This window comes from Papilio polytes, unplaced genomic scaffold (assembly GCF_000836215.1).
Source record: "Papilio polytes unplaced genomic scaffold, Ppol_1.0 DF823621.1, whole genome shotgun sequence".
Lineage (NCBI taxonomy): Eukaryota > Metazoa > Arthropoda > Insecta > Lepidoptera > Papilionidae > Papilio > Papilio polytes.
Window position 1 is genome coordinate 691,674 of NW_013525583.1, and position 20,216 is coordinate 711,889.

Here is a 20,216-nt window from a genome sequence, read left to right on the forward strand (position 1 = left end):
TCGTGTTACCCCACACATCCATCTTAACATGAATATTTTCACTAATAAAAATCTCATCTATAGTTATGTCTAAATGAACATTCTAATAAAATATTACTTGTCTCAATACTTTCTTTTAAATACTAATGCTGGGTAGCTGAAGTGTCCATTTATTTCATCATTAACTAGTGATTTATTGGTGTTAGGTAGACTTAAGTTTCAATGGCGTAAAACTCAAGTTACGTAGTTCGGAAACGCATTTCATGAAGTTATCGAATGCTAAGGCTTAAATGTAGCTGGGAAAACATATTAAGAAGATAAATCTTTTTAAAAGTCTATGGTTTACTAATATTATTAAAACTGAGTTACCCAGACTTTGGTATATAATTATTGTTAGGAATAAAATTAGTACCGTGCTATAGAATTGGCGCAACTCTAGATTATCGTCATAAACGTCACGTCCCTAGCTGACAGCTGTCAATGTCACTAGAAGTATGGATAGATTGGCGCGCAACCTGGGTCTTGACGAGAAGTGTTGCTCTGAGTTTAAAGCGACAGTATCAATTATTGTCTAAAATTATGTACATAATGAGTTATACCAAAAAAACGTTGAAGATCCTAAAATATTCTAATTGGGTTTGTTCGAAAAACTTTTGGGTGTTGTTAGTGATTAAGAATTATTTTAATTCGAACGATTGTTGTCGGACGAAGGTTAAGAAAGTGAAGTTGTATTTTATCGAGCATTAATTTTCGAGAGAGTATTTTGAAATTCAATTAAGGAGGATAAATTGAAATATATTACAATGTACCGAGACTTGAAAGGTACGATATTTCATAATTACTTTCTTTATTTGTTTTTTAAATAAAAATCTTTGCAACTGGATCATGGTGATTGATAATCTTAAACTTAATGAGAAGTTGTATGGACGGATGAATGGATGTTTGTAAGAGTTTGTAGTCTAAACTGCTTAACGGATTTCGATAGAATTCAGCATATATATGTAGTATAGCCTGGAAGAAATCATTGACTACTTCCTTTTGTTTTTCTAATTCCACGCGGAAGGTGTCACAGGCGAAAGATAGATAGAATAGATAGTCTAATAAAAGTCCGTCACAGATATGCATTAAAAATTATGAATTAATTGCACTCAAATGAATTATTTATTTAAATCGTGTTGCCAGTGATAGAATTAGCATTCTTCGCTTTGACTATTGTTTTTAAGACATGTAGATGATTGTATGATTATAAATATGTGACAATATTGTGTATGAGTTCTTTAAAGATATGCTTGGTTTAATAGTTACTAGCTGTTGCTCGCAACTTTGTCCACGAGAAATAAAAAAAATATAAAAACCATTATAACGATGAAAGAATTTTTAAAATCCACCCAGTAGTTTTTAAGTTATCTCTATTAATATTAGATTATATTAGAGACGCTTAGCGAAAATTTCTACACTAAGGACCTATGTAACAAAGATTGAATGTGTAATTTTTTTAGCAATACTATTCTAATTCACCATTTACAAATTTTTCACTTTCAGCCGGCTCCGCCAATACTTACGGTCAATCTGCCTGAGCTGCCGGAGTTCATCACCAAGATTGATTTGCCGGTCGTGCCTGAGATCGACCCTGAAACACCGCTGAGCGCACAACATCAGCTCAAACTCCTGCGCGAGAGACTTGAGCTGCAAGCGCAGCAAACTAAGGCAGCAGTTGCCCAACTCATTCTCATGAGGGATCAGCTTGTTGCTGAACAAACTGCTCGCTGTGAGGCTCAGGTTAATAATTTTACTGACTAGCTTTCGCCCGCGACTCAGTCCGCTTGGTAATTAAAAACAAAAAAGTTTAGCCTAAGTGTTCTTCTATGCTACTATCCACATTTTCGCCAAATTTCATAGAGATCCGTTTAGACTTTTAGGCAGCAAACTCTAACAAACATCCATCCTTCTAAGCTCTCGCATTTATAATATAAGCAAGATAATATTTATTCGATGTGAGTGATCCTGATTTTAATTAAAAATGTTTCGCTTATATGACTTCTAACTTGAAGTTCAACGTATTATGCTTGGAACTTCGAAACCAACAACAAATTCCTCCTTCGTTTGAAGGGAGATCTTATGGAAAGCAGTAAAGGTAAAAATTTAGGCAATGCAATTTTTTTATAATGGTTATTTTTAACAGTCCCGAACTCACCAACTGCTGATCCATAACAACGAGCTTCTCGAGCACATTTCCACCTTGGTGGCTCACCTGCACGAGCGGGAGAAGAACGCTCAACCAATCAGCGCTCAGCAACTGACAATGTTGCCGCAGGTAAATTATCTCAATAACTCAACAATTTATTGCCAGCTTTAGACTTTTTTTATTATTTTAAGCATGTATGTCGTAGTCGTGTGTATAAAGTTATTTTCAGTTTTTACAATTTTAATTTTTCATTATCCAACAGCAAAAATTCATAATTTTTTGAAGCGATTGTTTGTTATAATATAGATAGTTCCTGTTATCTAATCATGCTAAAACCACGAGGACGTCTTCAATTAATTACTCCAAGTGCGTACGCTATTCTGATACTTTCTATTGACATATATAAGAAGAAATAATTCTATAGGGGAAGGCTCCCTATCGCTCTCCACATGTTCTCTCGCGCTACTTTCAAATTTCCTTTAATAGCGTATTCTCATGACATGACCCATAATAGAGAAGGTTAGGAGTAAAAGGTTAGCATGGTATGGGCATGTTATGAGGAGGGATGAATCGCATGTTACAAGGAGAACGTTAGTTATGAGTGTGGAAGGGTACATCGGTAGAGGTAGACCTAGAAAGAGATGGATGGATTGTGTAAAAGGTGACATGATCAAAAAGGGAGTGATGACTGAGATGACATATGATAGAGTTATGTGGAGGACAAAAACCTGTTGCGCCGACCCTTCGGGAGTAGGATAAGGAGATGATGATGATGATGATGATGATGGAGCGTATTCTCATGACTTTATTACTTTTAGTAACAATACGACATCCATTCGATGACAATAAAAAATTAAAATGAAACTTAGAAAGTCGTCCAAACTATAAAGATTAGTAAAGGGTTATATATTTTTAAGTTTTTCCTCTAACTCAATATCCGCTTCGTTAAACTTAATCTCGAAGCAATCTGGAATACGATTGAATAAAATCAATGCAATTATCCCCAACTATACCGAGACTCCCGGAACCCGCTTCAACTATGTGGGTGTTCTTACCGACTTTATAGACGACTTAATTTAGTTTTGTCTTAACATACTTGGCGTTCTGTTTTGTATGTTGTATAAATATTAAAATACTAGCTTTCGCTCGCGGCTCCGTGCGCATGGAATTAAAAAAAATGAGTAACCTATGTGTTCTTATTCACTATCCTCTACGTCTATGCCAAATTCCATCGAAATCCGTTCAGCCGTTTAGACTACAAACTCTAACAAACTTCCATCTATCCATCTAAACTTTCGCATTTATAATATTAGCAAGATTGCATTTTAGGTCACAAGATAATTAATTAGTACATGTTTGTGGCAAAAATTGGGAACATCTCTCATGCTATTTGACATAATAATATCTGTTTTCTACGGAATAGACAGCTTCCCTTTAGTACTTTAATCTATTTAATATTATAGTTTAGTCGAAGTTATAATTCATTCAAACCGAAGTTTTATTAGAGTATTATTCCAAGTAATACTTTTATCTATTAATTACACTTGGAGAAACGTTGTATTTATCGTATTTTTCACATTTCTATTTATTTATGCATGTTTAAATTTGTTTTACTACTTTTTTTTAAAGCGAGTGATGTCGTTAACCGAAATAAAGCAAACAAGGATCTTTATTACATGATTACCTAATTTTGTATACTCGTAGTTGCTTCCTTTTAGAATTCCTTTTGGAGTTCACACACTTTTGAACAATAGCAACTATCGGTTAAACGAATCCAGGTGTGAAAGCTTTCATAAGTGTTGTGATGCATTAAAAAACCGGATTGCGCCAATATGCTTATTTTTGTTAACAAGTTTTCGATCGATGTAAGTTGATTTGTTTTTATTTTTTTCGCTTTTTATGTAATTTGCTTTAATTGTTGTATATCAATGTATTATTTGCTGTTTATGTTTAATATTATATTAATACTACAATTTCTTCCTCCATGCTACCTGGTACAGAAGAATGTTGCCGTTAAAGCTGAGACAAACGGCAATCGCGAACAAGCCGAGGATGACGCCCTCATCAACTTTAACACTCCACAGGCAACCAAATCGAAACAAAAGCAGAACGTCGAGAACAACAATGTGCCTCGCACTCCTTTCAGCCCTTCTCCGACCGAGGACTACAAAGACCTGAACCTGGCCGATATGACCAGCGAAGAGATACAAGAGTATCTCATCAAAAAGTTCCAAAGCATTAAATTCCTGAATGATCAAAGCGACGACGACAGTCAGCCGTTTTACCAGAACCGCCAGGCTTTCCCCGACATTCCGCTGCTGGACTCAGAGTTCACCGACACCGAACTGGTGAACCTACTTACTACTCAGCTCGCTCAGGATGGCTCCTGCTCAGCCGAGGAAGCAAGTGCTCTAGCTCTTGCGCTGGGCATGGGGAATTTCCAGATTTCGAGTGAGAGCTCGAGTTCTAGCTCGAAGGATACCTCTTCAGAATGCAGCTCCGACGAAGGACACCCGTACATCATGCCGCTGTCGCACAGTATAGCTGTGAAGGCTAGGGGCCAGAATGGGCGCATGCAGCTCATTGTGCCAGTGAGCCCCACCGGAAGCGTTAAAAATGTGTCGGGGGCGAAAAATGCCGCCCCGGGCGGTGCCTCCTCAGTACCGGTGGCCGGCTCATCCCCCGCCTCCCCCATCACCCGCACCACTAGCGAGAAGGTCTCTAACAGGAGTGAGCTCATGGCCTCTATCCGAGAAAAATGGACCCGCCACACCACTAAGTAATTAAACTTCCTTCATTCGAGTCAAGTTACCTAATTCTACCCCACTTAAATATTTTAGTTATTAAAGATTCTAGTTATACAATTTACTACTTTAATTTTAAATTACATAATTATGTTAGTAGTACGTCTTAGGACGTTAAAATTATAGGTGCCAATGTTAAACTTTATCGACTGACAGTCAGGTGTTCCTTTAAATGGTTTTATTTGTTTTAATTACATATCGAAATTTTCTAGCCCCCGTAAACATAAACATTGTTTAAATACATTTTCCACTACATATCTATAATCATATCTTGTCGAAATTTTTCCAAACTATACAATTGTTTTCTCCCATATATGTCAAATATTTTGTATTACAATTTCCTAAGAATAGATAAATTTTACAATTCTACTTCCATATACAGGTGTCCGGGAAAGACGTCTACAACGGAATACTACTGATTCCTTACTCTTATTTAAAATCAACATGGAGTTCGAAAACACGAATGTGAAAACAACACTCGATTATATTTTGCAACCGCCTGTACAATCCGATTTCCACTAAGGAATCTTTAGTTCCGATGTATATGTATTTAACGGACATCCTGTATATTATAGAAAGACTTACTAGTGTCAAAATTATATATTAAAAAACTACCTATATGTATACTACTAGATACGTGCTAAATTATTTATATTCTATTGTTAAAAAAAATTAACATCACTCTTGTTTATTTATAAATCCTAAACTCTATTTCAAAATGTAACGGACTCAATGAAATCAAAATTTATGAGAGTAAAAAAACCACAAAATCAAGTAACAAAACTCAACGACGGAACTGCATTGCGAAAATGGATTTCTCTACGATAAACGGATTGGATCACTTTTAACATTTAATAGATAATAGATACACATGTTTAAAGGACAAAAAAAATAAAAAAACCCAAAAAAAGGTTATTATCTGGATGTTTTTCGATTTAATCTTCACTTTAAAGTCAGAATAGTCAAATAGTCAAATGTTTATCAATGTTGAAGTAGTGTATTTTCAAAATGCTTGATCGATTACTGCAATAGCCGTCTTTAAATTATTGTAATAGTTTTTTCTCCTTGACTTTCACACTTTAGTCTATTTAGCCACTGACAAGTGTTGTAATAGTTGTTTATTAACGTAATATTGTATTAATAGTTGCATTGATTGCGATCGTTTTATTATTATTAAAAGCCTACATTTTTAAACATCAATTTATCTTCGATTAGTTTTATAATTTCCACGCGCATCACTTTTTCTTTTATTGTAACGAATGATATGTAATTACTTCGTTTAAGTTTTATTGGTTATTTCATTATTATGACGAATCGATTACGTTTCCTTTAGTTTCGACTTTCGAACACCATTACAATTATTCTCTGTCTCCTGTTACATCAAAGAGAATGATAAGGATAGAATGATGTTTTATTCAGCTGTTTTTCCAGTGTAACCTAATTTATATTTAAAATAGAAACACAAATGGTTAAAAATCTTAAGTCTTGTTTCTAGGTGAGCGCGTTATTTTTTAAATTTCTGGTATTAATTTAATATTTTAACTTAAAAATTATTATATACTAGTTGATATTGATGTTGCATAATACTATATCAAGATTATAATCATAGAAATGCTCGCAAATCGTAGGATTTAAAATAGCAGCTTCATTCAATCGCGTATACCGTACATTATAAGAATTTTATCCTATACCAGTTTCCATTACCGAAACATGTATAAAATTGCATCTAATCATCTTTGAAAAATAACAATATACAACTTCAAACTGTCGTGGTTTTTTCCAAATATGATGTTTGTCAGATACGAGTCTCTTAAGCTTTACCTAATACAACCTATCTTTGTATATGTTTCGGCAATGGAAACGTAAGTTAAAAATTTACAATCTCAATTTTTGCCTCGTAGGATTTCAATAGTTGCAAATAGTGGGTAGTCAAAGGTTCATTGATGTTTTTAAAGTAGTAATTTCGAATATTCAAATATATACGGTATCAGTGTCTATTTATCACATATATTTAATCAAGTATTGAAATAGTATAAGGAATGAAAGCTGCTATTATAAGGCGTGAACATCATTTTGAGACAAGACTTATTCCAAGGAACTTAAATAGAATGTCGGTCAACAGTATTGGATTTTAACATTATTCAAATATTATTGGACTATTTATGATTAACCCTTAAAAGCTTGATTTTCAAATTACAAAATGTATAAGGGAAACCTTTTCTATGTTTCTTACGAATGAGGAAAAATAGTAAACAAGTCAAAATATTAAGCGATATGCTCCTTTTTGTTTTCTAACTCGAAGATTATCAGTCAACAGTAACATGTTAACAACGGCGGATCAAGAGGGGGGTCATGGGTCAAGAGCTTGACAAAATATATTTACATATTTTGTCAAGCTCTTAACTTGACCACGACTATGTGACTCCCCACCCTAACATCAAAGCTTGCATGTAACAACCTATTAAAATGGAATCTATTGTATTGCCCAATGCAATTCATAACTTCGTTATCAAATTTGAAACTTCAAGTATTTAGGGGTTAATAAAATTGTAGTAGACATTTTCTTCAATCTAAATGTTTAAATCAGGATTTAAATAAAGTTAGACGTGATGTTCATTGATGTTTTATTTATATATCCATTAGAAATAAGATTAAATAAATACTTTTTGACCGACTTCCCAAAAGAAGGAGGTACTATTGGTCTGTATGTTTTTTTTTATTTTTTTTATGTGTGTTACGGCATAACTCCGCCGCTAGTGGACCGATTTTGAAAATTCATTTTTTATCCGAAAGGTAATGCTTGCAGGTGGGTCCCATTTTTTTGTTTGATTTTTGGAGTCAAAGACTACGACGTAGTTAAATAGTTTAGCTCAAAATCGCGCGACGAAATTTCGGGTCATTTTTGCTTTCTTTGCTTACGTAGCCTAAACTATAAGACCTACATAAAAATGATGTATGGAAGAATTGTAGCCCTTTAAATTTGCTAAATGAAAGTTCGTGATAGCATATATCTATCTATTAAGGTTGTCGCACAATAACCACTTTTTTCATTAAAATATTGTTCGAAATTTACACCCCACTTTTGATCTACTTTAATTACCCTTAAGTGAGCAGACCCAAGTATATTTATCAAAATAAATCTAATCTAATCATGGGTTTGAACTCCTCTGAAATTTATATTACCAACATATTGTTGTGCAAGAGGCTATTACGAATATTTGCGAACACGAATTCGTACCCTCATCGATATAATTTTTATGAGAACTTTTATGTACTTTGTCAGCTTATAAGTTTTGACGTCACGAAAACGTTCTCACCGATATTCGTGATAACCCTCTTGTTTTATTAGAGGATATAAGGCCAATTATGTATAGTGCCACTAACTTATATGAACCGCTAAAATGAGCTACTGTCGCGGTTACATCTGTCAGATATATAAAACCTGAGTACAGGAAATAAAAAAAAACGTCAAGACAGTACAATAATAATCTTGTAAAACTTTATTGATGTTGGTAGAGACATGCTATTGAGCTATAACTAATTAAAGTAAGAGATTCTCGTGGGTTAATTCAATTATACCTTCCTTATTCTAAAAGAATTTGATCACTATACACGTACAACACTCGGTATAGTATTAATAATCCGAAAGCTACATTGCAGTACTGTAATATTAGATTGAACTTTTGCTATCAGAAAATAATCCTGTAGGTTTTAGAATTTAATCAGTGTGACTAGAAGCTAATACATTTCGTTTTAGTTGGAAATCTGACATCGAGTTTTAAGATCCGAGTAATAGAGAGCGATGGAACTATGTCAATGTAAAGCTCAAAGGTTAACGAAATAGGATTCTGTTAAAAAAGATTACATTTGAAAGAACGTTATCTTACCTGGTATTTCCTCGTCTAAAACATCTGCGAATAAAATATTTTACTATCTTTCTTGTTTTTTGAACAAAACAGAGAAACGATAAGTTTCTGTAGAGGTGTTTCAGCAGTGGAAATTCAGGATTACACTGATAAATACGAAGGTGAAAAGGAAAGCAGTTGTTATTTTAAACTTAGATACTCGAAGTTAAATGATGATAAAGTGCTATGTGGTAAAAAAAACTTGTGTAAATAACTTGTATAGTACAAAAAATAGTATGCAACATTGAGTAAATAGTTTTACTTGTGGTGAGGGATACAACAAAAAATATCTCCACGGGCATCTCTAGCCGATGATTGAGGCTAGGTTTAAGGGTGTAGCTACTAACAATAACGGCCATAGATGCAACCACTTCTAGAGTCAAGTTAGAATTAACAAATTGGTCTGATGAATATTTTTTTAGACCATTATTTAGACCTGGTTTAAGAGGTGGGTGCAGGTACCAATAATAACGGCCTCGGACCTAGGACTCTGTTATTTTTTAGACCCTTGTTTATAAACTAGTTGCTAACGTTCAGTTGTTTTTTTATGTCAGTTGTCTTCGAGTGCGAAGATAGATCGTTGGTTTTCACTGCTTCCTAACACTGCGCCGGCTTTGTCAAGACCAGAAAGCGGTTTCGTCTCCGGAGTGGAAGACGCGGCAGACCCCGCTACCCTGGCTGAAGCTAGGAACCTCCTCCTCCAAATGGGAGCTAAGAAGAAGCGGCGCTTCATGTTTCTACGTTTTGCAAGGAGAAAAGTCCTGATGAATAAGCATACTTCACTTTAAATTTAGATATTATGTACGATCTATTTAAAACTTTCTAGCAATCAGTATACAATTTTTTGTTTCCATTTTGGTGCATACAAACAGGAAATACATGTTCTTAACCAATTTATAGATATGTTTCTAGATATTCTAGATAAGAGTGTTAACTGTATGGATAACTTCGATATTTTGAGAGTGTTGGTAAATATGCAAGAAATGTGATGTGACCAAAATACTTTAAACCGTCAACTATTTTTTATTTGTAAATCTTTTTCCATTGTTTTTGATCATTGTTTAAATTAAGCTAGAGCCCAGACTGATTAATTGTAGTTATAAAATTTTAAGCTAATTAATTGATAATTGGACATTAAAAAAATGAAAGCTTCACAGAGTTGGATACATTTAAGACACGACAACTTATTAAATTATGCTGATTAGATAAGATTCTTTTCCTGATATTTTGTACCGGTCTATTTTGAGTGTATGTCCATTGCCTTAGAATAAGTAATGTTCTTAGAAGAATCGCAAATACCCGGTTTCTGAAGATTCGTTGCTTAGTTACCGTGTAAAATATAAGAATGTAGTGCCCAAATCAGCGAAATTAGGTCATTTAAGATAAACTAATTTTAACAATGTATAACTTAAGATGCTTAGTTCGAATTTTGTAGTTATAGAACCAATAGCACTATAATTGGATTAACATTCAACGAAAAGACTTTAGAAACCGGGTGTTAGAAAGGTAAATAAAAATATTTAATAATTATTATTATAATAAAGATATAGGTTTTTATCTTTATGTTGGGAGCATTACGGTCTTATAAAGATTTACTTGTAAGATTTACCTTCTGAAATGGAAAAGCATTCGATTAAGGCATCTAATATAGTTACCAAAGCGAACCGGTACCCAAGTGACCACAATCTTATGAGACTAGCATATGCATTGCTAGAGGAGGGTATATATGACGAAGCGAGGGCCGCAAGGGTGTGAGCGTATGCCAGTCGTTCGTGTCTGGTGGCTTGGATGTCCGAAAACAAACACGTTGGGCGTTCACTTGGTTTAATTACATAGTTGCAAATTTCTAAATCTGTCTGAATCGGCAAGAAGCAACGAAATCGCGTTTGGAACGCGGTGAAGTCGGAAAGAATCTCACAACACGTCCGCCCAAGTCAATCTCCCTCCAAAATGGGAACTCACAGAATGATAGCTATGACTTTGACACATTGATACCGTCATTGACACTGACATTAGCATTGACAATTGATCGCCCTGACATCTCATAGTGTTGCCAAACTCAACTTCCAAATACACCCAAGTCAAATCGACTTGACGTTCCAAAACACCCTACGAAATTGTCGCTATACATATACTAAACATTTCGAAAAACACTTAAGGTATCACTAAGCTACCTTTCAATAGACCTAACCTACATCATCGGCTAGCGATTTAGTTTGATGCAGTAAACCATTAAGTCTTACTTGTTACGCTTCACTTCGGTTCCTGATCGCTTTCGCAGCTGTCTTAGAGACTACAAAATTTGGTTTCCAACAGTCCTAACATGAAGTTAACAATCTATAATAACATGAACAAATTGAAACAAATGCATTTCTAGCGTATATCGTAGTTTAGATACATATAATTAAGCTTGAATGGCATACAGCGACCAAATATTTCGATATCGGGTACTTACGCCTATTAGATTTAAAGACGCGATCAATTTATGTTAGGTAAAAATAAAATTATTCAAAAGTAAATAATATATTTTTTTTTCATTTCTAGGCTCTCTAGTGCCATTCTGTTTCAATACAAGAGTTCATAGCATACGTTGTAAGGATTAATAAAAAACTAATAAATGATTCTATCTTTACACATTAAGGGCCTGTCCCACCAAATTGTATATTGTCTGATAACAATCCAACGTGTAAGATAAGTGATGGAAATATCGGATTTTGTTACCTTATCTGACAGTGACGTTTGTCAAGCTATCTGAGCCTCTATCAACCAGTGGTGGGACAGGACCTTAGTATGCTATGTTATTCAACTACTTTTCACGAAGACTGTGTACATTATAATCACTTACAGTGAAGAACTTAAGTATGCAAAAATAGTAGATGATTTTTATTAATAAAGGTAAAATGTAAGAGAAGTGCATAAATTTACTGACACATAATTCAAACTATAATGAGAGGTTTTTAAGGCTTGTGACTCAAACGCTATTACGTAAATGAAATGTATTGCTAATAATAAAAAATAACTAGTAATAATTAATAAATATTGCAATCTAGTTTTAGCTTCTAAAGGATCATTTACAAACTGAAAAAATAAAAGTGTCTTACTAGTAACTAAGGAAGTGCACTATTATATTTATGAATTCGCGTCCAACTCTTCGTCGTCGTTCGGGTAGGATCATTAGCACGAGTAATTCGTGAAAGTGGCCTCAGTCGTGGCTTCATGTGACCTGTAAATGTAAACCCAACACTAGGTGCCGGGTTGGTGTGGAATAGTTAGATAAACAGTTTTTTTTCATTTGTAAATTATGAGAATAAAAGACAAAAAACACAAAAAGACATCAACATTAGAAAGATTGTATTAATCTTATTATCGCAAGAAGGCATTTAAAGTATTATATTATGTATTGGTATTGTGAATTATGATATACCTAAAGTCTCTAGACTCTAGTACTCCTATTTAGTTTCGTAAATGTTAATTTTTTAATATGAAGTAAATTTTTAGTTTTATTGTAAAATTGTGGAACTAGCTGACTATTATGTTGGTATTATTTCTATTCTATTACTAACAACAATGAGTTGTTTCAAAATAGTGTTAAAAATAAAATTGGGATCAAACTATGATTTATTTTTTTATACCTTACTTTTCAATTACCTATATCATATTTACGTAAATACACACGAAATTTCCGAAGAATTAGTAAAGTCAGAAAAAGTAAGAGGTTTGGTAATCCGTCCAAAAAACAAAGTTTTTTTTTATAATATAAGGTGGCAAACAAGCAAGCGGCCACCTGAATCCACCGATATGGAAAGCGACCGCTGCCCATAAACATCCGTAATTGCAGATGCGGTGCCTACCCTTGATTGACGGAGGAGGAGACGCACATAAAGAGGAAATTTTCCCTTCCTATGCGTCTCCTCCACCGTCAAATCCACCTTTCCTACCCATCCCTTCCTCTCAAGAAAATGGTGGAAAGCGAAAGGGACTAAATTAGGCCTCCGGCGCATACACATCAGACGAAAAGCGGAATTGCTTCCACTTCACGACTGTTTTCTGTGCGGTGTGGTATTTCACCGGGGGAGCCGGCCCATTCGTGCGAAGATGTTAAAGCGGGCACTACCACAGTTAGAAGGTTAGGTTAGTCCTCGGTTCGTCTTCAAGGTACCTTTTTATATTATGCCCACTTTAAACTTAATTATCCATATCTATCTATATTATATTTCTATTTAATCTATATCTGTGTTCTATATCTATACTAATATTATAAAGCGGAAAGACTTGCATTTTTCGAAATACCGTAGCAGATTCTACAGCGTTTCAAAAATCTACAATAGTTCTTTGTTTTCCTTTAGTATTTTTAAAATTCATTGTTTTTAATAGCTTTTCAATTAACAATAAAAATGTCATGATTTGTACCAGGAATAATCAAATTTGGAAAAGTGAAATTTGGAAGTTCAAAACTTAAGTTCGCCCTTTTTTTTTAACCTATTACCAAAAGTACTAACTTTGTAGTAATCTACGCAATAACAGAAATGTACCGATGCAAGATTCCAAATACCTAAGCCCGGTAGCTTGTAAGCTGATTTTTCGGTTACCCTAATTGTTTGTGTTCGCGATATCTTCTAAACTTTTAGTCTAATTTAAATACTGCAAAGGACAATTTATTCTACATTAAATTCTCCTGATAACAAACGCATTCATTTGGAAAAGGATTAAAATTGAAACCAATAAAAGAACGCTGTAAATAGCGTAAGGTTTTTAATTCATTTTGTAAACAAGAAAGTGGTTATTGTAAGAGAACCGGTAAAGATAGACATATGCTATCTCGGACTTATCTATAGATCTTTTTGAGATCTACAATTCTTTTGTACATAATTTTTATATACCTCTAACGGTTTAGGCAGCGTAAGTTAAGAAAAGTTAAAGTTTAGTGAATATTTAACTCCGGCTTCCAGAAACACGCAGTTTATAATTAGTACCTAAACATTAGTAATATTAAAATATAGCCTATGTAACTCACAGATAAATCTGATGGTGAATTCTTTAAATCGGCCCAGTCGTTTTTGAGTTATTTCAATACAAACAAAGAACGGACAATTTAAATACAATACATTGATATTAAAAACGTTAAAATAGCGCTGCTACAGCCATGTACTACTATAGTTTGTTTAAATAAGATAACTAGATTAATTTAGATTAGTTTTAAAAATAAATTTAGAAGGCGTAAGAGTCATGAATCTTATCAATTTTCGGTTTTTGAATTTCTTTTCACTTTAACATGTTGCTAATAAATTATTGTTAATATTTAGAAATAGTTTAAAAGTAAATAATATAATAATAAATTTTTGGTGCATTGCATTACATCATTGCTTATTTTTGTACAAACAACGAAAGGATTGAAATCTGGCAACTCTTGGTCATTGTTAGAAAGGGTAACATTTGACACTTGTAGCTCACTTACTCGGTTTCAATTTCATTTTGCAATTGGTTGGGTATTGATTAGCTGTCATTACAGGAAATAATGTACAGCCATAATAATGGCGACCCGATAATGCACAGCCCAATAATCCGTGTACAAATAAAAGATCCTAGTACACCAATTAACTGGACGTGCATTATTTGGCCGTACATTATCGGGGCGTACCATGGAGGTAATAAGCTCATCCATGGGCTGTACATTATCATTACGGGTGATTACTGGCAGATATTGTACGGCAAAATAATGCATGACCTAATAATTCGTGTACATACTTTGTATGGGACACGGATTATTGGCCAGTACCGATATTGTACGGCTGATAATATACAGACAAATAATGCAAGTCCCGATAATTCGTGTACTAGGTTCTTTTGCTTGTACACAGATTATTGTATTGAGCTGTTTATTATCATGACTGTACAATATTGTTTAACCAGCCCATATTGCATTTAAGTTTAATTCAGTTGAATCAATCCAAGCGTTGTTACGGCGCTATTGGGACATAATAAGCACAATTTATTAGTTGTTTAAAGTTTTCTTTTGACGAGTTTACTTTTGGCGTAAATCCACAATGGACCATGTCAAGTTTTCTGTATTGCGAGAAAAGTGGCGGCGTTATTTTGAAGACGGACAACGAGATGTGTTTGATACAAGGTATAGTATTAATAATTATACTGCATTGTTATCATCATCATCCACTTGCCCTTATCCCTTACGGAGGGTCGGCACAGTATGTGCTGCTCTTCCATACATCTCTATCAGCCGTCATATCTGAATCCACTCCTTCCTTAAGCATATCCTCTTTAACACAATCCTTCCATACTTTCTTTGGTCTTCCTCTTTCTTTGTAGCCATCCACATTCAATCTTAAACACACTTAACACTTTCTGGTTTATGTCCCCATCGTTTCTTCGCATTTAAACTTGTATAGTTATATATATTGAAAACTTGGATAACTCAGTTGCACATATAGTTTCATGGTTTTGTAACATATGACATAAATCATATTTCCGTTACAATTTGTAGCTCGTCAGAAGAATCAGACGATAAACATCACAATCCTAAGCATAATAAATTGTACATGGAGTTGTTCAGGATGTTGCCAACAATAGAACCAAATGATTTAAACACTGATTGTCTAGATATTCCTGTTGGCCCGCTAAGTGATGAAATTGTAGGTATTTTTTATGTGTGTAATCTGTTTATATTGAATAAGAACAGTTGTGTTGTAATTACATTTAGTGTTTGAAAAATATTTTAAACAGGGAGTAACCACTGCTGTCACATCAGGGATGGTAGATTTACCGGCTGCGGAGCACAAAAAAGAACATTCAGATTTTGAAAAACTGCAATTTCATGAAATGGCTGGTGATGGTACCACAGTGAAGTGTGGACAACAATATGAATGCTTCACATATGCGCATGAGCTGGAGTCTATGTTGGAACAGTCTGAATCGGAGCTGGCGATAACTTCAGATGAATCCCAATTTGAAGTCTACAATGATACGGAATCTGCTTCTAGTGAATTTGCACAGGGATACGAACATAACACAGTATATAACATGGAGCTTCTATTAGAGCAGTCCGATTCTAATCTGGCAATAAATGCAGATATATCCCAATTGCAAGACCACCATGATGAGGAATCAGCTTCTGATGAATCTATACAGAAGCATGAAGACAACAAAGTACACGAAATGGAGTCTGTGGAGGCAGGTCCACAGATTCCACAAGTGAGAGATCATCCTCGGGTCAATGTTGCAGAGGCAAACTGTTTTGGAGACCTGTTACGGCCCGAATATGAAGTTCAACAAGAACTAAGGCTGGCACAATTAGATTGTATGACAGATCAACCATCTGAGTTCCCATCAGGAAATGGCAGGCAACAAGATTTGTTGAAATCCAATGGAAAACTACTTAAAATGGAGGATATTGCTGGCCCAAGTACGTCTGTGGTTGAAAATAATCATAGAAGCAAGTTTGCCCAAAAAGTTGAGCAGATGTTTAGGGAAACACAAAGTAATTGTGAGGAGCCTAGAATAAAACCTGTTGGTAATACTTTGTCACAATGGAAACCCTATTTGATTCTACCTTTCATGTATCGAAATGCACAGTATAAAAGGAGCTTGCAGCCAATATTGGAAGAGTCCGCTGATACCATACAGGAACTAGTATCGACTGAGATGGAACAACTGCACCATTTGCCACAAAAGTCAGATTTAGAAACTCACGAAGAAGAACCCCATTTGGAACAAGAAACAGAGTCAGATGATTTGTATGATGAGGATTATGAGGTGTGTAGAAATTACATGATTTATTTATTTCTTTAAAATTGTTACTTTTACATTGATCTTACTCACCAATCAAATTGCTCTTGGTAAGAGCTATAACGAAAAGAATATCTTCCTTGTTTACTGCAGCTCAAATTCAACTAATTAATTTTTGTGTGCAATGTAGGTAAAGTACTGTTGTGTGGCATATGTTATGTATTTAATATTGCACTATTGTATTTAGAAAAAAATAACTTAAGAAAATTGTTATGGTAACTAATGATTTTTTTCTTTTATTCGAATTAGGATTCGCTGTCCATGGATGAAGATTTGCTTTTGATTGAAGCTCCATTAATCTTTATAGCTGGTAAGAATTATTGATCTAAAAATCTGAAAAAAAAAGACATGAATGAAGGCTTTGTACACCAACAGACTTGTTTGTCTACAATATTCATAGTTGTTTTTTGACCTTTACAGGTGAACAGTTTGAATACCTCAACACTAGACGCCTCATTTTAAATGGATTGTTTTGCATTGCAATCTATTTAGGAACCGTGGAAGGTAAGCTCATATCGTTCAAACAATGTTCTCGCAACAATCCCTATTTCCAGAATAATCTATGTTTGCACGAAAGTCGCTTGGTAACACTTGTGTTCTAATTATGCCTTAAATTCAAATTAATTTCTTATTCTGATTGCGATATATGTATATATTTATATATCCATTGCTTTGTATAATATATCTTTTATATTATTTCAGGAGATATTTTGGAAGAGCTTCTAAACTATACTTCTATCCAAGATGTTATAGTATTTTTGTTTATAATCTTCACTTTGCTAAGTCTTTGTAAGATGTATAATTTTATTGTGAAAGACAATGATGAACCTGATGACATTTCCAATGATCCATCAGACAATGATTCCCCAGTTCGGGAAGTTCCGACGAGAAGAGGTAATTACTGTTATGTGCATCTTTGTTTCTATATTATTTGAATAGAAATCTTAATTAATCATCATTAACTTGCCCTTCATCCATACTATACAATCCATCCATACTTTGTTCGGTTTTTCTCTACCTTTGTAGCCATCCACATTGATTCTTAACACTTTCAGGTTTATGTCCCCATCCTCTATCGCATAACATGTCCATACCATGCTTACCTTTTGCTTCTCAATTTCTCCACTACTGGCGCTACTTTCAAACTTCCTCTAATATACACATTCTTAACTTTATCTATTCTAGTCACACCACACATCCATCCTAACATATGCATCTCAGCCACATGCAATCTCTTTTTATCCGCAACTTTGGTGGCCCAACATTCAGATCCATACAATACGACAGGTCTTATGATGGACTTGTAGATTTGTTCCTTAAGCTTAAGAGGCATTCTTGGATCACAAGTCACACCAGTAACATGTTCCATTACATCCAAACTGCATTTATTCGGCTTTTCACGTCCCAGTCAACGCCACCGTCTGACTGGACTAGAAATCTTAATTAATTAACCATACAAATTCACTTACACATATATTCTTTGTTACTTTGTTAAAATTGTGAATGTCATTTACATTAAATGATATTGTTAGGATAAGCGAATGTGGGTTGGATTGCGATTAAATTGTGCAATGTTTTTGTGTCTTCTCTTATCTTTTATTCTTATTGAACAGTGCCACTAATTTGTGTGCTAGATGAAAGAGATCTGCAGCCAGACACGGACATGCAGCCAGTTCTGGATGCACTCGAAGATCCTCAACCCATACCGTCTGAAGAAGATATGGAGATGGAGTAATAGCTTTAATAAGCAGGTGATTTAAGATAATTCTTAAGTTTGGTGTTTCAAAGTTTAAGTTTTTTTTTTGGTCATCTTCACTATTAAAAATATTGTCTGATGAAAGCATTTACCAATGATTCTAGATTTATATAAGAATATTGTATTATAGATGATTGTGCTAAGCCCCATCTGTCCAAGATGTCTCTTGTTAATTATAATTTTTGTTTCTATTTCTTACTTAATACTTACCATATATAAGCAAAACTTTTTTAGTTACTACATTCCTTTTTTGCATTTACTCAATTTGATATGTTACTTTACTAATTAATAACTGTACTCACTGCAATTATTAAAACCATTCTGTGATAGCAGCCGCCTGACAGAATAAACTATTAGTTCTTAATTATTTTTGCCTTTTCATAGAATTTATTTTGTTTGTAATGATTTACTTTGGTTTTTTTAATAGATGCCTTAAGTAGAACTGTTGTTATGTTATAATTTAGAAAGGTTGTATGTTTCTATCTAGATTGTTACCGAGGCCAAAGGCTTGTAATATTTTTTGTTACTATTAATACTAAGTCTACAATGTATCACAAAAAATTGTCAAGATCCATTCCAGTTGTAATTATCATTTTTGTAATGGTTTCACTTAAGTACAAGTTTTTGTTATTTAGTTTATTTTATAATTAAATGTTAAGGGCAAAAAGAAAGTGGGTAAATATGTTAAGTGCCAACTTAAAATCCACAAATTAAATTTGTGATATGTTCTTGATGAACACAGCTCAGTGAGACGTAAGACTTACCATTTACATGATTTTGTTATTCTTTATTAAAAGATATATTTCTATAAGTTTAACCTACAGATCTATGATAACTTAAGACCATATAACTTAGTATGATCTTAATTATATACTTATTATTTAAATTTTTAAAAATTTAATTTACTTAAGTTTAAACACTCTTAAATTATTATTTGAAACTAAAAGTCTGATTGTTGCCATATTTTAATAAAACTTATGTTTAATTCAAACTTCCTTAAGCCAGTCGCACATGATCATTTTGAACCAAACAGTTCCACTGTTCTGTGCTATTCCATTAGTCAAAAGTGATTGTGTATAGCTGGCTTTGATCTAAGACTGTTTTTAATTTTCGTTAGATAGAATCTCATATTTTGTAAGATTGGAGAAATGTTTCTCATTTCTGCTTTTTGTATAACATTTAATGAAATTATTTTTATTAAGCTGTGAATGCATTTCTTCAGTACAAATGTATTTTGTGATTATTTAAACTATTTTCTCTTTATTACCTGTTGATATATGTAAAGTGGTACTTAGAGTCCACCATGTTTAACTTTTCATAGAAATAAACTTTGTCCGTTTGTAAAACTTGTTTTATTATACCCAGTACTGTTTTCAGATATGGATATAGGTTTTAAGTCTTGGATAATCAGATTTGGCATAGATATAAAGCAATACAGTCAAAACCTTGGACCAATATATATTAATTACTACAATTGCTTTGTCCTAATAGATTTATGAAATACTAGATTTGATCCACGACTCTGTATGGGTGAAATAAAAAAAAAGTATATGTTCTTCCAGACTATCCAATACATTTATGCCAAATTTTATCGAGATCCATACAATCGTTTAGGCTACAAACTCTAACAAACATCTGGATGGATGAATGGGGTTAGAGATGGATGGATATCTATACATCTAAAATTCGCATTTATATTATAAAGTGTAACTAAGTCAACAGGAAACTGACGTTTTATGTCACCAATATTACTCAAAAAAAATGTGCAAGATCTTTCTAATTACACA

The 20,216-nt window shown here is 33.7% G+C and overlaps 3 protein-coding genes across 5 annotated transcripts in view; all 3 read left to right on the forward strand.

The window, feature by feature from the left end:
* LOC106104484 (carboxyl-terminal PDZ ligand of neuronal nitric oxide synthase protein) overlaps nt 1-11,547 on the forward strand; it is a 96,472-nt gene extending 84,925 nt beyond the window's left edge. The window contains exons 8-10 of the mRNA XM_013284551.1: nt 1,522-1,758; nt 2,162-2,293; nt 9,428-11,547. Coding sequence (XP_013140005.1) covers nt 1,522-1,758; nt 2,162-2,293; nt 9,428-9,661 — 603 coding nt within the window. The 3' untranslated portion in view covers nt 9,662-11,547. The remainder of the gene's footprint in view (nt 1-1,521; nt 1,759-2,161; nt 2,294-9,427) is intronic.
* Nucleotides 3,416-6,120, forward strand: LOC106104485. The gene is made up of 2 exons (XM_013284552.1): nt 3,416-4,029; nt 4,165-6,120. The coding sequence occupies exons 1-2, from the start codon at nt 3,997-3,999 to the stop codon at nt 4,945-4,947; spliced, it is 816 nt and encodes a 271-aa protein (XP_013140006.1). The 5' UTR covers nt 3,416-3,996; the 3' UTR covers nt 4,948-6,120.
* Nucleotides 11,548-14,266: 2,719 nt separating the features above from the next.
* On the forward strand, nt 14,267-19,756 carry LOC106104496. Of its 3 annotated transcripts, XM_013284566.1 has the most exons (7): nt 14,267-15,000; nt 15,373-15,520; nt 15,612-16,640; nt 16,923-16,983; nt 17,094-17,177; nt 17,376-17,567; nt 18,308-19,755. In XM_013284566.1, exons 1-7 carry the CDS (start codon nt 14,918-14,920, stop codon nt 18,406-18,408), a joined length of 1,698 nt encoding a protein of 565 aa, XP_013140020.1. In that variant the 5' UTR covers nt 14,267-14,917; the 3' UTR covers nt 18,409-19,755. The 3 variants fall into 3 exon arrangements, with proteins under 3 accessions (XP_013140020.1, XP_013140021.1, XP_013140022.1); XM_013284567.1 differs by lacking the exon at nt 17,376-17,567 and having other exon boundaries at nt 18,308-19,756; XM_013284568.1 differs by lacking the exon at nt 14,267-15,000 and having other exon boundaries at nt 15,436-15,520; nt 15,589-16,640; nt 18,308-19,756.
* Nucleotides 19,757-20,216: the final 460 nt, after the last annotated feature.